The 25,858-nt window shown below is 42.5% G+C and overlaps 3 protein-coding genes across 3 annotated transcripts; 2 read left to right on the forward strand and 1 right to left on the reverse strand.

Annotated features, from left to right (window-relative positions):
• The first annotated feature begins 232 nt into the window (after positions 1-232).
• LOC127755556 (probable indole-3-acetic acid-amido synthetase GH3.12) lies at positions 233-2,330 on the forward strand. Its single transcript, XM_052281231.1, has 3 exons — positions 233-540; positions 632-733; positions 833-2,330. The coding sequence occupies exons 1-3, from the start codon at positions 233-235 to the stop codon at positions 2,265-2,267; spliced, it is 1,845 nt and encodes a 614-aa protein (XP_052137191.1). The 3' UTR covers positions 2,268-2,330.
• A 10,428-nt stretch (positions 2,331-12,758) lies between these two features.
• Positions 12,759-15,350, forward strand: LOC127755423 (probable anion transporter 6). The gene is made up of 2 exons (XM_052281100.1): positions 12,759-13,051; positions 13,587-15,350. The coding sequence occupies exon 2, from the start codon at positions 13,835-13,837 to the stop codon at positions 15,119-15,121; it is 1,287 nt and encodes a 428-aa protein (XP_052137060.1). The 5' UTR covers positions 12,759-13,051; positions 13,587-13,834; the 3' UTR covers positions 15,122-15,350.
• A 31-nt stretch (positions 15,351-15,381) lies between these two features.
• Positions 15,382-17,916, reverse strand: LOC127755424 (1-aminocyclopropane-1-carboxylate oxidase-like). The gene is made up of 4 exons (XM_052281101.1): positions 17,693-17,916; positions 17,351-17,589; positions 16,784-17,135; positions 15,382-16,067 (listed from the first exon to the last, which is right to left on the reverse strand). Exons 1-4 carry the CDS (start codon positions 17,792-17,794, stop codon positions 15,831-15,833), a joined length of 930 nt encoding a protein of 309 aa, XP_052137061.1. The 5' UTR covers positions 17,795-17,916; the 3' UTR covers positions 15,382-15,830.
• Positions 17,917-25,858: the final 7,942 nt, after the last annotated feature.

Here is a 25,858-nt window from a genome sequence, read left to right on the forward strand (position 1 = left end):
ATGTAAGTCATTCTAGTATTTCCCACATTTATATTGATGTTAATGAATCTAAACATATATATCTATCTCGATTCATTAATTTAATATAAATGTGGAAAATACTAGAATGACTTACATTGTGAAACGGATGAAGTATCACACAATGCACAAATTATATTGATCCTCTTGCTTATTATTGCAGATATAAATGCACTCCATTTTCGACTAGTTGATTCCTGCAGATTGTTGCAAGATGTTGGAGGAGGAGGACAAGCTCATGAGCCGCGAGGATGAGGAGGAGGAGATCATGGCCTGGTTCGAGCGGACGACGCGCGACGCGGCCGACGTGCAGCGGGAGACGCTGCGGCGCATCCTCGCCGAGAACGCCGGCGTCGAGTACCTCCGGGAGCTCGGCCTCGCCGGGCTCACCGACGCCGGCAGCTTCCGCGCCCGCGTCCCCGTCGTCACCCACGCCGACCTCGACCCCTACATCCAGCGCGTCGCCGACGGCGACGCCTCCCCCGTCCTCACCGCCAAGCCCGTCACCGCCATCTCCCTAAGGTAAAAGTCGTTGATCATGGCGTACGTCGATCGAACAGCTTTTGGTCAAAGCTCAAGAACAAACGGCCATGGCGTTTTGCTTGCACTGCAGCTCCGGCACGACGCAGGGGAAGCGCAAGCGTCTCCTGTTCAACGACGATCTCCTTCGTTCGTCGATACAGTTCTTCCATGCCAGCTGCGCGTTCACGAACAGGTAGGTATCGTACTCGATCGTTCGCGCGCACGTCGTCGATCTCGCCGTCGCCGGCGACGAAATGATCGTCTCTCGTGTCTCCGGCCGCGGTGCGTGCAGGGCGTTCCCGGTGGAGGACGGCAGGGTGTTGCAGTTCATGTACGGCAGCCGGCAGGAGACGACCAAGGGCGGGCTCACGGCAACGACGGTGATGACCAACCTGCTCCGCAGCGAGGAGTTCACGGCGTCCATGGCGGCCAGGTCGCGGCCGCGGCTGCCGAGCTGCAGCCCAAGCGAGGTGGTCTTCTCACCGGACTTCGACGAGTCGCTCTACTGCCACCTGCTCTGCGGCCTCCTCCTCGCCGGCGAGGTCAGGGCCGTGTCCGCCTCGTTCGCGCACAGCATCGTCGTCGCGCTCCAGGCGCTCGAGCGGGTGTGGCGGGAGCTGTGCGCGGACATCCGCCGCGGCGCCGCGTCGCCGGCGCGGGTCACCACGCCGGCCGTCCGGCGAGCCGTGGCGCCCATCCTCGCCGCCCCGAACCCCGCGCTCGCCGACGCGCTGGAGCGCCGGTGCGCCGCCCTGGGCGACTGGTCCGGGGTGATCCCGGCGCTGTGGCCGAACGCCAGGTACGTGCAGGCCACCATGACGGGGTCCATGGAGCACTACGTCAAGAAGCTGCGGCACTACGCCGGCGGCGTGCCGCTGGTCTCCGGCAACTACGCCTCGTCAGAGGGGGTCATCGGCATCAACGCGGAGCAGCACGCGCCGCCCGAGTCCGTCGTGTTCACCGTGCTGCCCGACGCCGCCTACTTCGAGTTCATCCCCCTCAAGCCGCCCTGCACCGACGCCGCCGACGACGACGACAACCCGGCCGCCGCCGGCTCGTCGTGCTACGTCGACGCCGACGACGCCAACCCCGTCGGCCTGACGGACGTCGTCGTCGGCGAGCACTACGAGGTCGTCATGACCACGTTCACCGGCCTGTACCGCTACCGGCTGGGCGACGTGGTGAAGGTGGCCGGATTCCACCACGCGACGCCCAAGCTCAGGTTCGTGTGCCGGCGAAGCCTCATCCTGTCCATCAACGTCGACAAGAACAGCGAGCACGACCTCCAGCTCGCCGTCGACAGCGCCGCCAAGATCCTCGCCGGCGACGGCGAGAACCACAAGCAGCTCGAGATCGCCGACTACACCAGCCACGCCGACACGTCGTCGGACCCGGGCCACTACGTCGTCTTCTGGGAGCTGAACGGTGGCGGTGAGGAGGACGGCGGCGGCGTGCTGCAGCGGTGCTGCGACGAGATGGACCGGGCGTTCGGCGCCGACGCGGGGTACGCCCAGTCGAGGAAGACGTGCGCCATCGGGGCGCTCGAGCTGCGGGTGCTGCGGCGCGGGGCGTTCCAGGAGGTGCTCCGCCACTACGTCGCCGGCGGCAGCTCGGCGGGGCAGTTCAAGATGCCCCGGTGCGTCGCGCCGTCCAACGCCGGCGTGCTCCGGGTCCTTAAGGACAACACCATCAACATTTTCTTCAGCACTGCCTACGACTACGATTGATGTGCATTTCATTCCCTGAAAGGGATGTCCTTCATTTGTTTTTTCATGTCACAAAATCTGTTCGCCGGTGTTTGAATGTGGTGTGTACGCACGCGCGTTTGCGGTGTAATTTGAAATATATAAATATATATATGTATATATATATATATATATATATATATATATATATATATATGTTTACGTAGTATCCTAATCAGCATCTAAATCAACAAAATTAGTCATGTAATATCCTTTTGGTCTTAGTTTGCACGTACAAGATAAGTTCATGTACCAAAACGAGTATTTTACAAGTTTATACACTAGATTACACCCACCTGACAAGTTCGTGTACCGCCGATGCAATTTACTATATATATATATATACTCCCTCCGTTTTTTAATAGATGACGCCATTGACTTTTTCTCACATGTTTGACCATTCGTCTTATTCAAAAATTTTATGCAAATGTATAAGATATAAATCACACTTAAAGTACTATAAGTGATAAAACAACTCATAACAAAATAAATTATAATTATGTAATTTTTTTAATAAGACGAATGGCCAAACATATGAGAAAACATCAACGACGTCATCTATTAAAAAACGGAGGTACTATGTTGCCAGCTTGTTGCCATCGGCAAAGTTTTTGCATTGGGTTCTAGCACGAACCATGTAGGCGGTATACTAGTATAAATATATCTATGCTAGTACATATCGAATAAACTCAATTGAAAGAGAAAAAAAAGGTGGATTAGATCAAATACAGAGACAGAGCTTTAGTGGAAGCAAACCCTGTTGGGGAACGCATCTTTAATTTAGTCCTGGTTCACAACCCTTTTAATCCCGAGTATATAACCGAGATGTCTAATCCGGGACCGATTGAAATAACGGGACTGAAGATGGTAGCTTCACGTGGGATGGCGCTACCATCTTTAGCGGGACTAAAGATAGTGGGGGACTTGACACGGCCTGGTGACGTTTTGAACCGGGATTAAAAATAATCAGGACTAAAGATTATACAGTGTTGTGTCACTTTTGAACCAGAGCTAAAGATCTTCTTTAGTTCCGATTTCTATTAGAAATGGGACTAATGTGATTTTTGCAATCCCAACAAAATCACTTCTAGTAAAATGTGGGTCATGCATGAGTGTGACCTATATTTCAAACCGAAACTGCATCAATAATTGTCTGCTACGCGTACTTGCTTTAGTATTAGACTTTCCTACATCAACAAGTCTTCGAAGATGCTCATAAATATATGGTTTGTATACAGAGTATGTGTGCGTTGTAGGTGTCTGCGTTTTACTGTGTAATTAAAAAAAATAATTTTCAACCTCCTAATTCTTTTGTATAAATCCAAATTTTTAGATAATGGAATAGAGCATCCCGGCCTTTGCTCAAAGAGCTACAGCCAATTATTACAATCTCATACTCAAAATGAGTGAAGTTCAAAAGAAACTTAAAGGATGAAATCAACCATCAAGAAGAAACAACCTAAAGACTGCCAACCCAAGATAAAGAGTACACAATTATTGAATTCTGTTTGTGAACCTCCATCCAAAATTGACAAAAAGTTGCATAACCGTTGTCTCAAGAATACGGCATGCAACATTTAAAAGCTCACTATCTTCCTCACACTTTTGTAGTTGTGCCCAAGACCGGAGCCAATGTGTTGCCCTGAAAACTACCTGCATATATGAAATAGATGGTGACTTGTCAAAAATGACATAATTCCTACTCAACCATAGAGCCCAACATATAGCAGATGCTCCTATGAGAACAAGTTTTCTTCTTTTTTTGTCCACCCCTAAAAGCCAATTATCAAAAATATGAGATATACCATGAGGAAGATAAAGACCAAAAGAAAACTGAACTGCTCTCCATAAAAACTTTGCATAATGACACTCCACAAAAAGATGTTGAATAGTTTCATTTTTCATACAGAAACAACATCTCAAGCTACCATTCCAATTCCTCCTTCCTCTAGGTTTTAATGTTTAATGACATTGGCTTTTCAACGTACGTTTGTCATTCATCTCATCAAAATTTATGCAACTAACTTATATTGTTGATTATTTGCATAAGTTAAATAAAAGAAATGATTAAACATATATAAAAATATCAACAGTGCTTAAATATTGAAAAATGGAGGAAATATATTAAAAAGGCTTTCGCTATAAAAATTTTAGCCATGCTCGAAACTTATATCTAAACAATATGATGATGTTGGCTATATAAATTCTTAAATCTTTACATCTATATCTACCTCATAGAAAACTAGAGTTGCTTCTTTGTGAAACTACACGCTTCGTCCGTAGTATTTTGCTAGTTTCGTTGTTTCCTGCCCAGTATGACATGTGTTGAAGCTACACGTACAACGGTAGAGGAGAGAGGGGAGGAGAACACATATTAACCCAATCTCGGCTTAAAGAATAATAAAGCAAAGCAAGTGAATAAGTGACACCTATCTCCGTTTTGTTCTAGTTCTATGTCGCGCCGGCACGGAGATCAGCTGCAGAGATCTCGCTTGCTCGTCGTTGCCACTAGCAAGGACACTCTCCGTTTCATATTATAAGTCATCATTTAACTTTTTTTCTATTATAGGTTTACAGAAAAATATATTAGTATTTTTAACACAAAACAGACATATCTCTATTATTATAAAAATTAAAGATGTTTTATAGGTATTTTGGTACGTCATTTGTGTTTGAATCGGTTTTTAAATTCACTCGCTTTTGAAAATACAAATCCGTGCTTGAGTCGGTTTTTAAGTTTGTTCTTCTTTGAAAATACAGAAAGAGTCATATAAGAAATCTCTTTAAAAAAAAACTCGCATGCAAACTTGAAACGATCAAACTCCTAATTGCAGCTCATGATTTTGATTTTGTAAAAGAAACAAATCCAAGCGAATTCTTACGGTGAATTTCACCTTAACTAAACCGTATAATAATAAGATGATTAAAATAACCTTCCCGTTGCAATGCACGGGCATGTTTTCTAGTTAAAAAATATATTCAAATAAAACTAATTTGATAGTTTATATGTTACTAATTGTTTCTATAAATTTTATCAAACTTGATAAATTTTTTTTAAAAAAAATTAATCGACTTATAATATAAAACGGAGAGAGTAGCACCAACGACACCGACACGTTCTCGGACCCGGCGCCGGACGTACTGTATGTAGCCGCTCATATGCTCTTATCCAACCGCCGCCTGATCGATCGATGCCGTGGCAGCACGAGCTTAATCATTTGGCCGGCGAGGGTGTGCCTCCGCGCGTCGCGGTATAGCCGCGCACCTTCGTTCACCAACCACTCTTTTGCATGCCCGACTCCGTTTGCAGTGGTGCATGCCAAGGCGTACGTCGTCCTTGTCCGATTCTCACATCCTGATCGAATCGAGCATCATCCATATATCGATGGGTTAATCTCCCTGATCCGAGCCATATATAGTTGCACTACTAATTAACCTAGCTAGCTAACGAACTCCTGGCATTGTTCACCGCTAGCTAGCTCGCCGTCGTCGTCGTAATGTCGCTCCAGGTCGCCGGCCCGCCACCTACGCCGCCACCGTCGTCGCCGCCGCCTCTCCCATCGCACGTGCCGCCGTCGCTGACGCCAGAGTACATACCGGAGCTTCTGATCAGCGGCGAGTTCGTCGACGTGGAGCTGGGAGCTGGGGGATCGACCCAGCAGAACGACGGAGCAGCTGGGTTCTGCAGCAAATTGGGTCGGGCGATCATGCAGGTTCTTCTCAGTTGTGGTTGTGGCCTGTGATTGTGATATATACTCGTCTTTGTACGTCCTTGATCGGCATGATGATTTTTCTTCTCTCCTAATGTAAATAATCCTGGTATAAGCTCCACCAAGAAACCTGGCGGTGCTTGGCCTCGGTTGTTCCGGTGCTAGTTCGTGAGATGATTATATTATTATTATAGCCTATTAGAGCTGTAGTATTTTTGTCATGCTATATCTTAGTTTCAAAAATTGCTTACCACTACAGAGTATTAATGATTTTCTGTGTCTTTCATCATGTACCCTGTAAGTTATGTGTAGACCAAATTACATGTTAATTTTGGTGTTTTTGTGATTTCTTGTGTTGCATAATAGTATTCATATGCATTAAATTTAAATTGGTTAAAGAAATTTTTATAATTAATTCATGTAGGAAAAAATCTTAAAAAATTCTTGAAATTAGTACGCATTTTAAATATCTCGCTGTATGTTCCTCTCAATTTTATCAATTGATTTGGTAACTGAGTTAAAACAGTCAATGTTTCTTAAATTTGGAATAAAACCATAATATTTACCCTACTTTGCAATTTCACCACAGAAAAACTACAATTCCTTAAAAAGACCTAACTTCACGAAAGAATAGTTTCAGGTAGTCTTTGCCTCATCCTTGATCTTCTGTTTAGAATGTTCACCACATACCGCTCTACTCACGATAATTTTGTCATAATTTTCACCATAAAAATCATAAAAAAAGTTAAAAATAAATAAAATTGACACATTGTTCATATTTAAGTTTATCCTTTTCTCTACTTGTATATGTCAATTTTGAATTTGCATATTTATAAAATAACATTTGACATATCTACCTTGTATATATTTAATTTTTATGATATTTTGAGCAACATGTATCAAATGAGTGGATGTCCCTCGAGGGACTAAAATCCATCACCATAGCAATATATACTCGTTTTCCCCTAAAACTACATTTATGTATTCAGTGGCAAACCCAAATCCTAGGCCACCAGGACCATGGCCCTGTGTGTCCATAACTCTCTCTATTTCATATTATAAGTTTTTTTAGTCTTTTTTTAACTTTTTAAAGTTTAATCTAGTTTATAGAAAAATATAATAACATTTTTAATACAAAACAAACATATTATTAAAATATATTCAATGTTACATTTAATGAAATGCTTTAGATGTTGCTAGGATTTTCAATAAACTTATCAAATTTAACAAAGTTTGACTAGAAAAAAATCAAAGCGAAACAGATGTAATAGTTGATTGATGGGTCAAAATTACAATGGGCTGGTCCAGGACCTACCCAAATTTCCATTCCGCCCCTGTATATATTCTCGGGGGACATAAGCAAGGTATTGCTTACAATAGAGTATAGTACTTGTTTTTACAAGTATGTTTCTTGATAGCGTTGTGCGGAAGACAATATTAAAACAGCACAAATTCCACAATTTGATTTTTTTTATATCAGGCAAATATATATATTACCCGGCTTTGAAACAAAGCCCAGAAACATAGAGAGTTCACAGCATCTTTACGAAAAGAAAGCAGAAAACAGGGTCATTGGGAAAACAGAGAGACAGTGCATCGTTCACGAATCACGACCTTGATCGCCAATGATCCTCTCTTTTGCCGAAATTTAATCACATACAGTTTAGAGAATTACATCCAAGCAGAGTCTAATTTATCAGAATTCCAGGAAGAAACAAACATGCAAAATAATACAGATCAAATACGTTCACTAGCATGTTGGGAGTACACGCATGCAGTCGCGTCGTCGCATCATACGGTCTGGAGCCTCTCGTATCCACGCGGGCGACGAGACGGCATGACGGCACGGCAGCAGGAGCGGAGGCGGCCGGCGAGGGTGCGCCGCCGCAGCGCGTCGCGGTAGACGCGCACCTGGTCCACCAGCCACTCCTGCGCGGCGGCGTCCGAGCCGAAGGCGGCGAGGGCGCGGGCGAGCACGGCGAACGCGCGGCCCTCGTGGCCGAGCAGGAGCTCCAGCCTGGCGCACTTGGCGTGCACCGCGGGCTCGCCGGGGCACGCCGCCACGGCCGCCTCGGCCACGTCGCGCGCGCGGCGGGCGCCGCCGTGGCGCGCCTCGAACGCGATGTAGCGGCACCAGAAGCCGCCGTCCTGGTCACCGCACAGCGCGCGCCACTCGCCGAAGAGCGCCCTGGCGAAGTCGACGTTGCCGGCGTGGTCGGCCTCCATGGCGATCCAGCCCCGGTAGATGCTGCCGTAGTCGGCGTCGCGCTGCATCAGGCCGCCGCGGAGGAGGCCCCGCGCCTCCGCCATGTCGCCGTACTCCGCGTACAGGTTCAGCGCCATCTCGCAGCAGCGCACGGCGCGCCCCCGCGCGCGCGTCGGGTCGCCGTCGACCGTGTCGAGGAACTCGTACACCCGCCGCCGCGCGTCCACCATCTCCATCAACACAAGATCGATCGATCGATCGAACCACGACGAAAGGCTCAGAGAAGAGATCGATGGAAGAGGTAGAGTTGATGCGGATGGATCGTTCGTTCATGGATGCGATTTATAGTTGCCTCGCATCTCTCGCACACGCGTATCCAACTCCGACTTCGACTTGACGTCGGACTCCGTTCGCTGTCGCATCCAAGATTTCGTTGTCCGATTCGGATTCTGATTCAGAGCGTCGATATGAATATATATGTTGGAGACGAAGCCATCTCCTGAATCCAAAGCCACAGCTGCAATAAGTAAGCAAGCTAGACCTCACCTGCTGGTTCATCATCGCTCGTTGCTGCGCGCGCGCCACCGTCGTCGTCTCGGCTGCCGGTGATGTCGACCCAGGTCGTCGGGCCTCCACCAGTGCCGCCGCCGTCGGCGCCGCCTCTCCCACCAGAACGTCAGCTCAGCGGCGAGTTCGTCGACGTCGAGCTGGGAAACGTGAGCTCCACCGTCGTCGACGTCGATCGCTTGCGCCAGCTGGTCACGCCATCGGCGCCGCCTCTCCCTCCTGAGACGATGAACCCACCGCCAAGACGTCAGCTCACCGGCGAGTTCGTCGACGTCGAGCTGGGAAATGCGAGCTTGTACACCGTGCAGCGGCGGCAGCCGCAGACGACAGCGTAGAGCGCCTAAGACGACGAAGCTGGGTTGTGCTGCAGCGTGCTGTGCGCTATGGTGATCTTCCTCTCCATTGCGATTCTGGTGCTGATCTTCATCGGCGTGATCGTCGTGTTGATTGATAAATATGTGCTCGGGATCTGAGTTTGGGACCTCACCTTCAGCGCACGCAAAATGGAACGACACATTTTCTTACGAAGAATTAAATATTTACGCAAATTAAGGGTTAATTGTATCCTGCCATTGCAAATTTAGCTATTCAGAAAAATGTCATCACAACTTGTCTATTCATAACTGTACCACTGAAATTTTACATATTTAGGACCATGCCACTGCCGTCACGTTTTCCATCACTCTCCTTCATTTTCCGTCTTCTTTCTTTCTCCCATCTTCTTCCCCCCTTCGCCGCTGACCATGCCCTTCCTCACCGGCGGTTGCCGCCTCCCCTGTTGCCTGGACACAACGACAACGAGAGCTAGACCTAGTCTCGGCCCAACCATCCTTCTCGCCCACAGCAAATCGGGCGGAGAGGGCGTTCCGGCGTGGCGGATCCAGCCGTGTCCAGGCGACGGCGAGGGCGTTTCGGCACGGCGGATACTAACGCGTCCAAGCAAGGGGGCAAGGGGGTAGGCGACGCAGATTCGTCGCTGACGAAGGCCGTTCTTCTGGGTCGAGATTTTGGATTCTTGGAGAAGAGGAGAGCTCGGATGAAGAAACCGCTCCTGGGGAGCGAGGGAGGATGATGATAGAGCTGAGGAGGAGCGACGGTTGAGGTTGGCTTTGTTCAGCGAACGCCGCTGCTGCTCGCGGTGGGGGAGGTCGCCGTCACCGCACGCGGTGGACAAGAGCACCACCGACGCTGCTGCTGGCGAGAAGAGAAGCAAGGAGAGAAGAAGAGAAAGAAGAAAGAAAACAAAAGAGAGATGTGGGTCCCACATCATTCTCTCACTTACATATGGGCCCATGTACTTTTATTTCTTTTGCTGACTAGGATGCCACGTTAGCGAAACCACTCATATATACTGCCATAGGATCTTGAGTGTATGGTTTGTGTGAGTTTTGGGGTACACATTTCTATTTTGTGGTTAAGGGACCTAAAAAAATCTTGCGGTTAAGCTGAGAGACCTCCTGTGAACTTGTTCCCTCCAAGTTTGTATTCATCACGCGCGTGCTTGAGCCTGCCTGGGCCAAAGCCCAGCAAGAGGAGCCCAACTTTGGTCCATGTGCTGTGCGTGCATGTGTACTAACGCAAATGAACTTTGGTATTTTTCGTGCTGGTTCATCTTGCGTGCTGCCGTGCTGGTCCTTCATGCTAGCTGCCTATGAGAACCATGCTTGAGGGGGGCTAAAGCATAAACACAACCTTAGCATGCCATTGCTAGCACTCAGCAATATCGCCCGTGTTCGAAAGCTTTACCAACAAAATATTCTCACGAGCATGAAACCTCAACTGTAATAAATAAACATGACCACAGCTGTTCTCTCAATCAATAGTTACTGCAATGTAAGTTGATCATTGTGAGAACAATGGAATGCATCATGGACCGAGGTGTGTAGAAAGGAGTGGAACCACTGTGGCGACGATCTTCTCCACAATACTAAGATCAATTCGTGGCATTCTGTTCCATTTTATTGGATCCTTTTCATTTTATGTTAATACTAGAAAAAATACAGGTGCGTTGCAACGGGTAAAGACATTTTTTCCAGTGATACAACAACTGTTGAGAGCTAAGTAATAAATTGAAACACCAGTATTGCTATACATTATAATTATAATTAAAAAGGTGTTGTCTCCTACCTCCCTTCGCTCTGCCTGTCTCTCTTAACTTTCGGAAGACAATTCACAGCACAATGTCAAAGTAGATCAACCCCATCAAATCTAGTTGAATTTTTCTCAATCTCCCAAAATTGATTGATGGTTTTTGATCCATTTAATCTCTTCTTTTAATTTTTCCTAAAACTGGAGCAAATCTGCAAAACTCGGGATAAAAACGACTAGGGGAAGATCATCGGCCGGCCATCATCCACTACCGTTAAACGGAGATTAAATCTAGTGAATCAGAGCCAAATTGATTAGGGAAATCATGGGTGAAAGGATGAGGGAGGAGTGAAGAATCAATTTTTGCAATTAATTAGAGGAGAAAACGCATGGAGAGGTAGATCGATGTGGCGGCAGCGTTATGGTCTGGCCCGGGCGGCAGCTGGAGGCGCGCGGCAACATATTAGACATGTACGGACAATGTACGAAAGCAAATACACGGAATCCTTCCTTATTTTTTATTAGGTATAAAGATAGATTAGAGATAAAGATAAATATTAGAAAACCAAGGATGACGTAACAAATTTTTTGCGGAAACATCTTCAATTTTTATATTTTAGGTTAAGATCCAGGGTTATTCTTCATAATAATTTCTTTATTCATTTATTTGTATTAATCTACATCAGCCCACAAATATATAATAATATATCCGTTTACAAGCCTAAAATTTAAAAATAATTAAATAACACACATGCTATAAAATGACACGTACACCGATCGACGTGCCTACTTTCTAGTACAATATAAAAACCGGAAAAAAAACCACCACGTGTCCCCTTCCCATGCCCTCCCATCGCGCCCTCTCCGTGCGCCACGTGGCTGCGCCACATGGGGGAGGGTGCGCAACCATCCACGCATTAGGTTTTTTGGGATCGAGGGGAAGGGAGCCGATGAGTATTGTATGTCAGTGCTGGCACTCTGGAGAAGAGGCAGGGAACAGATAGATCGATCCTTAGCAAGGGCAAACCATTCTAAGGCCTTGTTTAGTTCCCAAAACAAAAACTTTTCACCCATCACATCGAATGTTTGGACATATGTATGGAATATTAAATATGGATGAAAAAAAATGAATTACACAGTTTGCGTATAAATTGCGAGATGAGTTGACAATGTGGTGCTACAGTAAATATTTGCTAATAATAGATTAATTATACTTAATAAATTATTCTCGCAGTTTCCTAGTAGAATCTATAATTTGTTTTCTTATTAGACAACGTTTAATATTTCAAATGTGTATTGATATATCCGATGTGACACTAAAATTCAAATGTGTCTTAAGGCCTAATTATTGCCTTAATTTTTCTCTTTGGTTTTCTCAATTGTCCTATACCAACGGAAGACAGAGGTAAATTTGTAGTTTGCATTTTTTTCAAGGGTGTAGCTATATTTATGGCGCTATATTTTTTATCAAAAAATAGTTGGCATGTATTTACATTGTAAGTCACTAAATTACATATATAATTTTAGTGTATTTACAATGTAAGTCTCAAAATTACATATTTAATTACTAAAATTACATATATAAATTCAAAAATTACATACTAATTACATATATAAGTGGGGTGTAAATAAGGTGTAACTACTGTGTAAGTGGCTGAAAAAAAATTAACTTTAACATATGGCGCCATATTTCTAGCAACTCCGTTTTTTCGATGGCTATTTCGATTCTCCGCCTTCCTTTTCAGTGCAGTCCGTACTAAAAAAAAATTTCCCAAAGTCGTTATTAATCCACGTGTCTCTCCATCGTACATGTTGACCACTGGCTTGTTGACTTCTCCTCCCTGTTCGTCTAAACGGGTCTTTTTTAAGTTAAAATCCCCAAAATCCGACCCGGTAACAGGTCTAGCTCCATCCTCCTCCTCTCTCAGATCGATCCCACCACCGCCGTCTCGCCGCCGCCGCCGCCGCCGCCGTTGGGGACGGCGATCGAGCAAGGGGCCGTTCAGTGCGGGCGCAGCAAGGAGTGCGCTCGCCCTGCTCGCGCTCACATACACCTCGAACTTCCGCGGGCTGCACCTCGTCGGGCCTCTTCCCGTCGGTCGCGCTCGCCGTCCCCAAGATCCGCTCGTCCTGTCCCGTCCCGGTGGCTCGCCGTCGTCGAGCCCCGCGCCTACTTCAACTCCATGAGCTTACCGGTACGGGTGCATTGGCCGATTCCCCTTTTGTTCTCGGTGAGAATACGGGTGGGCGAACGTGTTGTTTACGACCATCGTTTTAGGATCTTGAGGGTATTGCGCGAAATTGGTTCTGGGTTCTGTAAGATTCAGATTGTTTATCGACCGCGGTTGGGCGTTTTTATTTTCTTTTTCATAATTTGATTCGTTGAACCATTGAGGTGCGGTTCGTTGTTTGCGGTTCCAATTTGATTGGACTCATGTGCCTAACTAGCACTCAAATTTAGGAGTTGGCTTGAGATTGCAGGCTCGCTGCAATGTGGAAACTTCGTTAAAACACTTAAACTAGATAAAATTCATTCTGTATGTCATGTTAATTTTGCAAATCAGCTTAGGTTCCAGCACGCACTTTGAAGAGTTACTGAATTGTCATGTTATCTAGCAAATGCCAACAGTAAGGTAGCTAATAATATACAATTATTGTTTTATTCTAGAACAGGTTGAGAAATTGATATACTGTCGTTGTCGATACTTATATGTTGCATATTTTGATCAGGTCATGAACTGATAAGTGAGAGTTCTCTGTTCCTCGCTCGTACAATCAGGCGGATAGCAACGACATCATGCATAACTGAGAAGGCCCATGCCATTTGCAACTGGTGTTTGCGGATAAATGTACTGTTTCACATGCCTGTACACTAAGAGCTGGATGCAAGATACTCTGGGTTTTGGTGAATTTTGGTGAGCTCTTGTGGAACATCAGTAAGAATTTTGACCTGAAGATATCTGCCAGAAAGTATAACGATGAAGTTTCCAAAACGCTATGCCATAGTGTTACTGACATTTATGTGCACCAATGTGTGCTACATTGAGCGGGTGGGCTTCTCAATCGCTTACACTGTGGCAGCTGATGCTGTTGGCACAAACCAAGCAAACAAAGGCATGATACTATCTATGTTCTACTATGGGTATGTTCTATCACAGATTCCTGGTGGATGGGCAGCTCAGAGGCTGGGAGGTAGACTTGTCCTGCTACTGTCATTTGTGCTGTGGTCTTCGATCTGTGCTGTTGTTCCACTAGACCCAAACAGAGTAATTCTGCTTGTTCTTTCTCGCCTTCTGGTGGGTGTTGCACAAGGCTTAATATTCCCTTCCATTCACACTGTCCTGGCGCAATGGGTGCCACCCCAGGAGCGTTCTCGCTCGGTGTCCCTAACTACCTCAGGGATGTATCTTGGTGCAGCGTGTGGTATGCTTTTGCTTCCAAGTCTGGTGAAGAACATGGGACCCCAGTCAGTTTTCTCTGTTGAAGCAATGTTGGGTGTGGCATGGCTTTTAATATGGTTCAAATTTGCCAGTGACCCGCCTCGCACTGATCTTCCAAAGGTGGCCTCCAAAGATAAGATGAAGGTACAAACCGGTGGGATTATGGCTCCTCGCACTGTGAAGATTCCATGGGCAAGGATACTTTTTAGCTTGCCGATTTGGGCAATTGTTGTGAACAACTTCACCTTCCACTATGCACTGTATGTTCTGATGAACTGGCTGCCGACATACTTCAAATTAGGACTTCAACTAAGCCTCCAGGACATGGGGTTTTCAAAGATGCTTCCTTATTTGAATATGTTTTTATTCTCGAACATTGGTGGGGTCCTCGCTGATCACCTGATTACAAGAAAGATATTATCTGTTACCAAGACAAGGAAACTTCTGAACACAGTTGGGTTTGTCGTCTCAGCCATTGCACTCATGGCCCTTCCATTATTCAGAACACCTTCAGGGGCAATATTCTGCTCATCAGTATCTCTTGGTTTTCTGGCTCTAGGAAGGGCAGGATTTGCTGTAAACCACATGGATGTGGCTCCAAAATTTGCTGGGATTGTGATGGGGATCTCAAACACAGCTGGGACTTTGGCAGGAATAGTTGGTGTTGGTCTCACAGGAAGAATTCTGGAGGCAGCGAAGGCATCTAACATGGACCTGACAAGCTCGGAAAGTTGGAGGACAGTCTTCTTTGTTCCAGGATACCTTTGTATTTTCAGCTCCTTCATTTTCTTGATTTTCTCAACTGGGGAGAAGATCTTCGAATAGTCAGGTGATTATTTGTTGTTACTAACTTACGATGAGGGGAGGTGTCAATTCTTAGGTTTTTTCCAGAACTTTTGGACTACCTGCCAATAGATTTTAGGCAAAAAAGAAGGGGACAAATTTTGCCTGTCAGAACAGATAGCAGTGATGATGTTATAGGCACTAACTCATGTTACTTCATTTAAGCTGTACTCATTATCTATATAAATGAAATGTTATACTTGCATCATACTTGTTTGAAATTTAAACAGACTGTAGCTGTGTAATCCAAAGTGGAACTTGAAATTGTATATAGTCCAAAAATATATTTCATACACAGGACCTCCTCAAATATCTCAATAATTTACAAGTACACACCACCTGAGCAAACACACTGACATTCAAACAGAAACGAATAAAATTTAAAAAACCCCACGGATGCCATTAATTCTAGCTACAAACTACTCTGGCATCTGTTGACCACAGCACAAGACAACCTTACATGCCACCATACAAATTGGAATGATTACATGGTTGTGATAGCTGCAAAGACACTAGTAATTAACACATATGTATTGCAAAGCACATACTTAGACAACCTATCCATCTTACAAATCCGTATTGTAATCACACGCTTAATCGAACTGTATATGTAGCTTAAGGCTGAGAGAGCTTTGCAGCAGGTTCAGACTTCAGATTGCTGCAAAGCTCAATTTCATCCCATCAATTTGAATCACTTGTTCGCCAGGGCTGCGAACCTGGGCTCCTTGGCCTGGAACTTCTGCTTCACGTACACCTCCATGTAGTCTCCGAACTTGAAGCTCGGGTAGTCGGCGGCGGCGGCGGGGATCGCCGGAGCAATGTTGGCCATGCGCGCCGGGTTGTAGAAGGAGGCGATGCTCCGGCGATTGCCGTCCCGGGTGGCCAGGATTCTGTGCCATGCGCTCTTGAAGCGGCCATTGCTAAGCACCTGTTAAAATCATCATAGGAGCAAAGATTGATAGTATAATTTAGTTAAATTATTCAAGGTAACTTGCAAGACTAAAACAGCACAAAACAATCTCAGTTTTTTTTTAAAGAGTAAATTTCACAAAACTACACGTTGTTTTGTGGTCAAAGTTGCAGAAAACCACACACACTTTGACACTTGGCACTTGAGTACATATATTTTGGTTGTGTAGTTTCACAAAACTACATTATCGATGTATAGATTCACCCGCAAGATGATGTGTTTGTTTCACCTAGGACGAGGACATGACATCCTATTACCAGCCATCGCACGAAATTAATATGATGTCACGTCCTCATCCTAGATGGAACAACCACGTCATATCACGAGTGAATCCATTCATTGATAGCGTGGTTTTGTGAATCTAAACTACCAAAATATATTTACTTAAGTGCCAAGTATTAAAATGAGTGTGGTTTTCTGCAATTTGAACCATAAAACATGTAGTTTTTGTGAAATTCAATTCGTATCAACTCTGCTGGTCACCGAATCTAGAGATGATTTTGTATACATAGCATCTCCTGATTAGAGCACTAAACACGCACTTAATCTGCTAAGCATCATAGTTTATATATACATAGGTTTGTGGTCTACTTGATTAAGTGTGATTTAATTAACTTTTTTTGCTGGACAAGTCCACCATTGTACATTACCAAAAGCTTATGGTTGACTCTCACCTCGATCTGGTCCCCGGTGTTGACGACGATGGCGTTCTCGACGGGCTGGACGTCGATCCACCGGCCGTCGCCGCCGCGGTTGGGGATCATCTGGAGGCCGCCGAAGCGGTCGTCCTGGAAGAGGAGGATGAGGCCGCCGGCGTCGGTGTGGGCGCGGAGGCCGTCGACGAGCTCCGGCCGCGGGCACGGCGGGTAGTGGCTCACCTTGGTGCCGTAGAAGGGCTCGAAGTCGCCGTCGTTGGTGAAGGCCTTCCTGATGTGCCCTTCCTCCAGACCAAGAAGCTCCTCCATCACTCCCAGCAGCTTCTCTGCCAGCTTCTTCAGCTCCCTCCTGTACTCCATCATCGTCTCCCTGCAATTGTCATCGATTAATCCGATGATGGTCGCGGAGATTTATACGAGTTTTTCCTTCCATCCTTGAAGAGGTACTATATTTTTCTACCTTTCGAGAAATTATTGGTGAATTTTTTCTTTCCATTATGATCTAATTACCGAAATGATATATGGTATATATTTCTCGGTACCTCGTAAAAAGATCGCGGAAAAAGGGTAGCTCGTCGTACTTACTTGAAGGATGGAGGGTTGGAGGGCCAGGGCAGGTCGTCCTGGAGGGTGAAGACGTCCTCCCAGTCCATGTCCTCGATTTTCTTCATTGCGAGGCCCTCGCCTTCCTGGTCTACCAGGCGGGCGAGAGCCTTCACTGCGGGGTTGGATTCTTTGAACCCATCCTCGCGCAGCTTGTAGATGTCGCTGCACACCTTCTTCACCCTTTCCAGCAGATCATCAGGGATGCCAGTGTTCACCAGCTGCATCATAATTGATCCACATCATATATCTCTTCCTATCAGTGCTCTGATGGTGGAAGAAAATTTATCCATTGTTCAGCATGGTTTTCATGTGTTTGATTACCTGGAAGAACCCCCACTCCTCAAACCCCGCAGCGAGCTCCGCCAGGGTGGCCTCGCTCTCATCGCCGTCGAGCTTGGAGAAGTCGATGACCGGGATCGCCATTGCCGCAAGTAAGAACCCTGGAATTACTTCTAGCTCCTTGGTGGATCAGCTATGAGAGCAATGGCTGGAAGTTGGGAGAGAATGAAGAGGAGATGGCTTGAAGTTGTTGTTGCATAGGGGGCTGTGAGGCCTACCCCTTTTATAGTTGCACAAGTTAGGTGCTCAAATGGTTTTTTTAATTGATCAAATTCCCTGTGTGAAAGCTTGCTCCAATTTCAGGGAATGGCTTTTGGGGTTTGAAACTTTGAATTGGTTTACAAGGGAATGGCATCATTCTGGCCGGTGTTTACTTTGGTTCTTGTGATGCATTTTTCTATGTATGATTGATGGCTAGTTTTGGGTTATTTGGGATTAAAGAATGCGCGAAGGGTCAATGCAAGAGGGTGAGAAGAAATAGAAAATGCATTCAGAATTTCAGATTCAGCGTGTACAAGTGCTATTGTTCTTAATCTGCCTCAATTATAGGGAACTTGCTCGAGGTGTAGGACGGTTGGCTCGTGCATGCCAACTTCTATAAATTCTTTAGTCCAACATTTTCTATCAACAGCTAAATATATAGGTCTTTTAGAGGCTAATCATTAGGGAAAAAACATGGAAACCAGAAGAGAATATTGTGCCAAGAACTTATACCAGTGTGGGAAAGCTGACGTGGAAGTGGAAGGCATATCAAAGAACAAACAACCGGGATAATTTCATATGCTTAATAATCATTAGTAGGAGGTACTCGTACAGTCGTACTCAGAGTTACCACCATTGTAGTGCAAACTTTAATTAGTATCTCTTGGTATCTCACGTGTTGAGGTACCAAAAATTACAATAAAAAAAAGGTATTTCTGGAGGAATTATAGTTTGCTCTCCTTGAATAAAAGGCAGAGCTCTTGCTCTTGTGTAAAAAAAATATAGTTTGCTCGTGTTTTGATTATGGAATGTATCACCAATGTTTACCGGTATTCAACTTAATTTGACCTTATACATGGCTATCTAAAGTGATTTGAGTTTTAGTACAAAGAAGTTTAATGGGTAATTGTAATTTAAAATAAAGTGGGTGGGATGACAGATTTACTACCACCATCACTATCTTATTTTAAAATAGTATAAATATTTAAGTAAGTTTTGTGCAATATCATGTAAGAGGATAAAGTCTAGATCAATTATATACTCTTCATTTGAGACTCCCAACATAGGTTGGAATTGTAAAACATATGGTCCTGTTTAATTACCAATAGGTTCTATAATTAGGTAAGCGCTGAGTCCATGTATATCAATCAGTTTATCCATAGACAAGGTAAACTCAAACTAGAATTATATATACCAATTCCACTCATACATCAACATAACAGCGATGAAGGATAATTTGGTAGCTGTATATAAGAGTTTTATGCTCTTCCTTCTTTCACTTAGAAGGATAATTTGGTAGCTGCATATAAGATTTTTATATGGTTATTTTGGGTGAGGATTGCATATGTATTACTCAAACAAGGGTGGTGTTCCGGTTGAACACTGATGATGTCCACCCCATGTGACGGCAGCTGCTAACTACCTTAAAACTGTAATCTTTTATCCCCTTATCTCTTGCCGCCCCCTAACCCTCTTTAAGTTGACATTGCACTGCTGCAGACAGCTTTGGTTTCCAACTCCTTTGCCTCTGAGACCATTATTAAAGTTGTTGTCCTTTGGCTGTTCTAAGCTACACCCTCCACCTTATAAGAAAACTTTACTAAGCTACACCCTTAACCTTATAACAAAACTTTAAATCAGAGGTAGTATTTTTATGGGACAGAGAAAGTAATCTCTCCGTTCTAAAATATAAACACTTTTAAAAAAAATCATGAAATTTAAGGAGTGTGATGAGATTAAATGAGAAATAGTTATAATTGATTGAGATAATGATATAGGTTAATTGTCTGCTAGAAGTTGCTGCATTTTGGGACAGATAGAGAGCTAGCTCCTATTAATATGTGTTTCTACGCCAATTCTCCAATTATCCTGGACGCATTGACGCATGCAACGCAAGGTTAATTGTCTGCTGAGTCATGCTGGAGTAGTGGGGTTGATGCCTTGATGGAATAATCTACCGTATTTTTTAAATCTTTTTTCTAGCTTTGTTTCAACGACCATCCATATTTGAAGGAAAGCCAGTATCATTTTTAATATTTTTAGTAAGATAAACACTGAACCACGGTTAACTCTTAAGAGATATCGACTGAGTGCACAATATGATTAATTTGGATCGAGGACTCGAGGTTGATTAATTATTTTGTCTGGATTGAGCGTACAATTAACAAGAATAATGTCCTAGAAAATGACCACGGAGGTTTATAAAAGAAAACATTTATGTTTCGTTATTGGTAATAACTTCACATTTTAAGCCATAGCAACAAGATAGAAATTTACTAGAATTCAAGTGTACTACTCAACATCGTGGCAAATTATGTCCATACTATGATGGACTTCTAAAATTCAATTATAGCGAGACAAAATTTCGACGTTCTGTTTTATATATGATACTATTTTGAGATTAGTTTAGATATATTGCAATCGGTCTAAGGAACCGTGTACTGGATTACTCTTAATACAATTAGCAACAAACACACATATATTGTATAAACTCTCCATAATAACTAATGGACATTAAGAAATTTTATTGATTAGTCTATCATCACAAACTGGCAGAGGCCTTGAAATTGATTAGCCATTGCTGGTTATCATTAACGTACGGATGATCAATCACGTACTCATGCTTGAACCTATTGTCCCCCCACTTGAACAAGTTGACTACCTCAATTTAGCATATTGTGCTTTACAGGCTGCTAATTATTTATTTTCCCTCCCATTTGTTAGAATGATTATTTTAATAAGTGGAACTGAAATATGAGGTTGAAAAATGATATGCCTTAGCACTGTCTTTACTCTTTGATGCATGATTTGTGAAATTGGTATAAAGAATAAAATCCCATGATCTAATTAGGCCTGCCATAATTATTTTAATAAGGACATGGGATTCAACCCAACTTTGGGAAACAAACCAAGCCTGCCAACATATTGGAGTGTTGTATTATTTGCACAAAGAAGTGGGAAGAAACTAATGACATGTTGAATTTCACAATATTATAATGTAAAGTTTATGTTTGGAATTCTGCTCAGTAAAATATTATGACATTGGTTGTGTACATCCATGGAGGAGCGGAGACAAGGGTGGGGCAATTAGGGTTTGAGCCCTAGGCTTAGGACCAAATTCCCATTAAAATCTTATGCAAAATACTGTGAAAAGCTGAAGATATAAAAAGATTTGCTAAGAACACATCAACTCAGCCCTACTAGCCCATAGGCGTGATCAATTTTTGACTCCGCCACTGCATCCATGTAGGATATAAAGGCCGGAATTTTGTTCATATTGCTTAAACTGTTCAGTTTCACTGTCTTTGGCCCATCTTACCAATGTAAAATCACTAAGAGACATCTTATGATCCTTAAGGAAGTGCCAAACTTTACATTAGAAAATATGGTATTTTTTATGTCTATTTAAGAAAACTGTAAAATCACTCTGTATCTTGTAATTGGTGGTATGTACGCACTGGATGATGTAGACGAGTACCAGAGAATTTTTGTTTACTCTGATCCTCTCATCCTTGCACAGATCATTGGAACTTTTCTATTCTCACTGTTGACTCCTGACCAAGTTCATCCAAACACGAGTAGCTGGCAACTGCCAGGCACGTCACGCCCATGATAGTACCCAACAATCCTCTCCATGTCTGTCTCAAATTTTATAAACATTCATCCATGCATTTGTTTTTTTCATTCTCTGTAGGTTCTTATCTCATTTGATTTGTTGCCTTCATACCTCATCCTGTCATCCATGGGCCTCTCTCTATGGGAAATTCGCTGAACTACTTGTTTCCAGAGTTTAGAAAAGCAAACAACTTTAAAATAATTGTGAAAGTAATTTTCAAGACAATATATACATACGATTTTCTTATATATAATATCTAGGTGTGTTTGAAAAGATTTGGCTGTGCATAGCCAGGTTTGAATCAATTTTATGAAAATATTTTTTAGAAAAGAACAAATATAATGTTCATAATGATAACTAGTCCCTCCTTTCATATTATAAGTCGTACTAGTCAAATTTCTTCAAGTTTGACTAAGTTTATAAAAAAATATATTAGTATTTTAACACAAAGCAAACATATTATCAATATATATTCAATGTTAGATTTAATGAAGCTAATTTGATATTTTAGATGTTATTAAAATTTTTTATAACTTTGATCAAACTTAACAAAGTTGACTATAAAAAAAATTAAATGACTTATAATATAAAACGGAGGGAGGAGTAGCATTTACGACTTGAATATTCCATTTTCACTGGGATAAACTAGGTGCCTTACCTGTTGGGGCACAACTGGTCGGCCATACTCCACGCTGGTATGTTCATAAAAAAAAAATGCCGGATTTTAACTTGACATGATGGCAAGCGTGTTGTTGCACTGTCACCTAAGCTTAATCTGAATCCATAATTCCATATATCATATTCCCTTCTGCTTTTCTAGTCACTCGGTAACTCTGAGACAAAGATACCTAATCTCCTGGTTTATGTCAAGGCCGGCAAAGTTGCGTAACAACAAACCTCTTCATGATCGATCCAATGCCCATGTTACATGTTAGTAAGCCCTACAATTTGTACACCTGATTTGTTTTATGATCCAAGAAAAGGATATGCTCTCTCTCCTTTTTTTTTTCTCTCTTGAGAGAATAGCTAGTTAATCAACCTGCATGATGGCTTCCTTGAGGTAATTAATAAATGAGTAAGTAGACAAATGATCATTGTATTGGTAGCCTGAAATTGTGAAGGCCGGAATGGATTCCATTGTCAAAAGAAAATTAATAGCCTGAAACTGGATATATATAGCATATTTATTTCTTTCAGCAGTTGATGTGTACATTCATGAAATTATAAGCGCTCTGTTTTGAGTTCTTTCAGCAGTTGATGTGTACAATCCTCATCTTCTCACTTATGCTTATACTTATCAGCCAAAATTTGAATTTTCAACCTTAAATTTAGAGCTGATTTTGAGGTTTTTTCATTAAAGTTTATTTTTCAGCCTTTACTTTTAAATCACTAAGAATATATAAAAGTTTTATTCACAAATTACTTTTCCTTTACAAATATGATGTTTCACGAATAAGCGAAACGATGGGTCCAATATGGACTACAATAATGCATGAGTGTACAGTATCCCCTCAATTACCGTTTAATTATTCTGAGGCTATGTTCATCTTGTTTGGACTCTCTTGTGTCAGGTTTTCTTTTTTCTGAAAGACCATGCTGTTATTTTATCAGTATGAACTAAAAGAGGACTATTGGGCTATGAATTCATATCATAGATATATTAGGAATACAAGTACATACAAAATTATGAATCATGCCATCAAGGTTAGGATTATGGGACATGAGAATGGTCGTGGAGAAAGATGCTGTCTCCCAGACAACAGCGTTCTATTTTTTTTTTCAGAGGTTGAGACTTTTGTGCCTAATCCTACCAAAATTCAGGAACCTGAACATTATAATATAGTCATTGAAAACCCAAGATATTGTTCTAGCTCTACATTGTTCTACAACTTTCCTTTCATAACTTGACAAGCTTGACCATGGACTACTTAGAACTCCAAATATATGGAACCAATCATCCAACTACTGAATTTTCCATCTATTTCTCTTTGCAGATATAACGAATTAGTAGTCGATCAGAATCATAACCATATATAGTGATATAGTCAAAGCCTGCACCACATACAGAGATTACTCCGACTCTCCGATATGGTTAAATTATAGAGCAATTCTACGGTCCTTGAGAAGGTACCATAAAGTATAAAATTTGGTACCTCATAGTATCTAGGTACCAAGAGGTACCAAATTTACAATAGAAAAAGTGGTACCTCATGGTATCTCCTCAAGGACCGTAAAATTGCTATAAATTATATATTGTATTCTCTTAAAGAAACATCCAAGCATGAACTGAAATTTCAGCTTTGACTTGCGTATTAGAGAAACATTATATAGGAAAACGACCAGGTTTAATTAAAAAGATGTGCATGCTCCATGCAGCCAAATAAAATTTCAGAAGATAAGAACAGTGTTATCTTAGGGGATTATTCAACCTTTCCAATTTTGTTGGCACACAAACCAATTTGGTAGTCATGGTTGACTGCAAATTGAAAACTCAACAGATCATTTTGATATATATGCTTGATCTGACAAGTGGTGCTAATCTGGTTCTGGTATGCCGGTTGACAAGAAGGAAAGAATTCGATTGCAGGTTCAGATTTCAGATTGACATCATAAGCAAATAGTCAAAAGGGATTACCATCATATGGACAAGTTTAAATACATTTTTTGGGTTGACAACCATGCATCAAGTCATCAGCTTCAGAAGTATGCACTGCTCCTGACAAGATCTGTTCCCTGTCAAAATCTTAATGACCTTATTTAAGGTGTAGACTATTGTAACCATCTTCCTTATCTGAAAAAAAAAATCACTAAGTCAACAACTGCCCCAGTTCAACCTTGTTTCTGTAACCATCATCTCCTCCAATATTTTCTGAATGTGACCATCATCATCTCCTCCTACTCCGAATGAGACTACATGCAAAGAATTCCTTCATTATAGTTTAAACAACGTTAACGCATTTGGCAGTTCACAGTTCAGACTTCAGATCAGTAATCGGCTTGTAAAGTTAGCACTGGTTTTTCTTTTTTTTTTTAATTATTATTGTTTAGCAGGTACAAGTCGGATGCGATCACGTACACACACCACACTCACGCCCACAAGATTGAGCATTGGATTTTCTTGAGCTATTTGGAGTGAAGTTATTTAATAGAAAGATGGCAAGAAACTGATGACAAAGATGAAAAATATGTGGCAGCCTACCAAAAGATACGAAAGGTCGATTCAAACATGGATTATTTTGAGAAATTGAATTATGGGCAGAGTAGTTGAAGTGAAGCCAACAAGAGGAGAAAGGCAAGATGAGCCCATCTGAATCTCTGTGGTTGAAAGGGCCCTCTTTGAGCACATTCAACAGCCCAAATTTGTTCAGCTGAGTATGCAAAGCCACCCTCATCAGCCCATGTATCACGAATTCAGCCCCGTCCAAAACTCCTACTGATCATCGATTATCATGGACACATTTCTCAAGCTCATGAACTATATGTAAGTATTGTTTTTTTTAAAAAAATTACATATTATTAGTTTCTTAGAATATATTTTAGATAAAATTTTCAACATTATAGTATTTTATTCATTCGTTTGCTCTTAAATATTATCAGAAAATCATATAACATTCAGGACCTTTGAACTGGGCTCATGGATCATTCCTCAAATCCAGTTAGTCTCCTTTTCTTGTTTTAACTTCTTCGTCTTTGCCAAATGGCCCAAATCTTTTTTTAAAAAAGAACAGCCTTATTCTTACACACACACACACACACACACACACACACACACACACACACACACACACACACAATCTTATTCTTAAAAAGCTACTACCGTCCGTCTTATTTGAAAAATTTATGAAAAATTTGAAAATATTTAGTCACACATAAAGTACTATTTATGTTTTATCATCTAATAGCAATAAAAATACTAATCATAAAAACTTTTCAAATAAGACGAACAGTCAAACGTTGAACGTGAATAGTGCAAAACTGTACTTATTTTGGGACGGAGGGAGTAGTACAAATCTAAACACCGTCTTGAACATAGAGAAAAATCAGTGTTAAAAACTTTGCTCATACACTGTATGCCTTCTCAAATCACATCCATTACATGTACTTCGTCCGTTTCATATTATAAACCGTTTGACTTTTTTCTAATTAAATTTTTGTAAGTTTGGCAAAGTTTGTAGAAAAGTATAGTAGTATTTGCAATACAAAAGAAACATATTATCAAAATATATTCAATTCTAGATTTAATGAAACTAATTTAATAAGTTATATGTTTCTTGTTTTAACTTAACAAAGTTGCCTAGGAAAAGACTCAAACCACTTATAATATAAAACAA

This window comes from Oryza glaberrima, chromosome 11 (genome assembly GCF_000147395.1).
Source record: "Oryza glaberrima chromosome 11, OglaRS2, whole genome shotgun sequence".
Classification (NCBI taxonomy): domain Eukaryota; kingdom Viridiplantae; phylum Streptophyta; class Magnoliopsida; order Poales; family Poaceae; genus Oryza; species Oryza glaberrima.

Coding starts and splice junctions, on each gene's coding strand:
- LOC127755423 (XM_052281100.1), top strand. CDS start 13,835: ATGAAGTTTCCAAAACGCTATGCCATAGTGTTACTGACATTTATGTGC.
- LOC127755556 (XM_052281231.1), top strand. CDS start 233: ATGTTGGAGGAGGAGGACAAGCTCATGAGCCGCGAGGATGAGGAGGAG. Junction 541..631: donor GTCACCGCCATCTCCCTAAG/GTAAAAGTCGTT, acceptor CTTGCACTGCAG/CTCCGGCACGACGCAGGGGA. Junction 734..832: donor AGCTGCGCGTTCACGAACAG/GTAGGTATCGTA, acceptor CGGTGCGTGCAG/GGCGTTCCCGGTGGAGGACG.
- LOC127755424 (XM_052281101.1), bottom strand. CDS start 17,794: ATGGCGATCCCGGTCATCGACTTCTCCAAGCTCGACGGCGATGAGAGC. Junction 17,590..17,692: donor AGGAGTGGGGGTTCTTCCAG/GTAATCAAACAC, acceptor ATTATGATGCAG/CTGGTGAACACTGGCATCCC. Junction 17,136..17,350: donor TCCAACCCTCCATCCTTCAA/GTAAGTACGACG, acceptor TGACAATTGCAG/GGAGACGATGATGGAGTACA.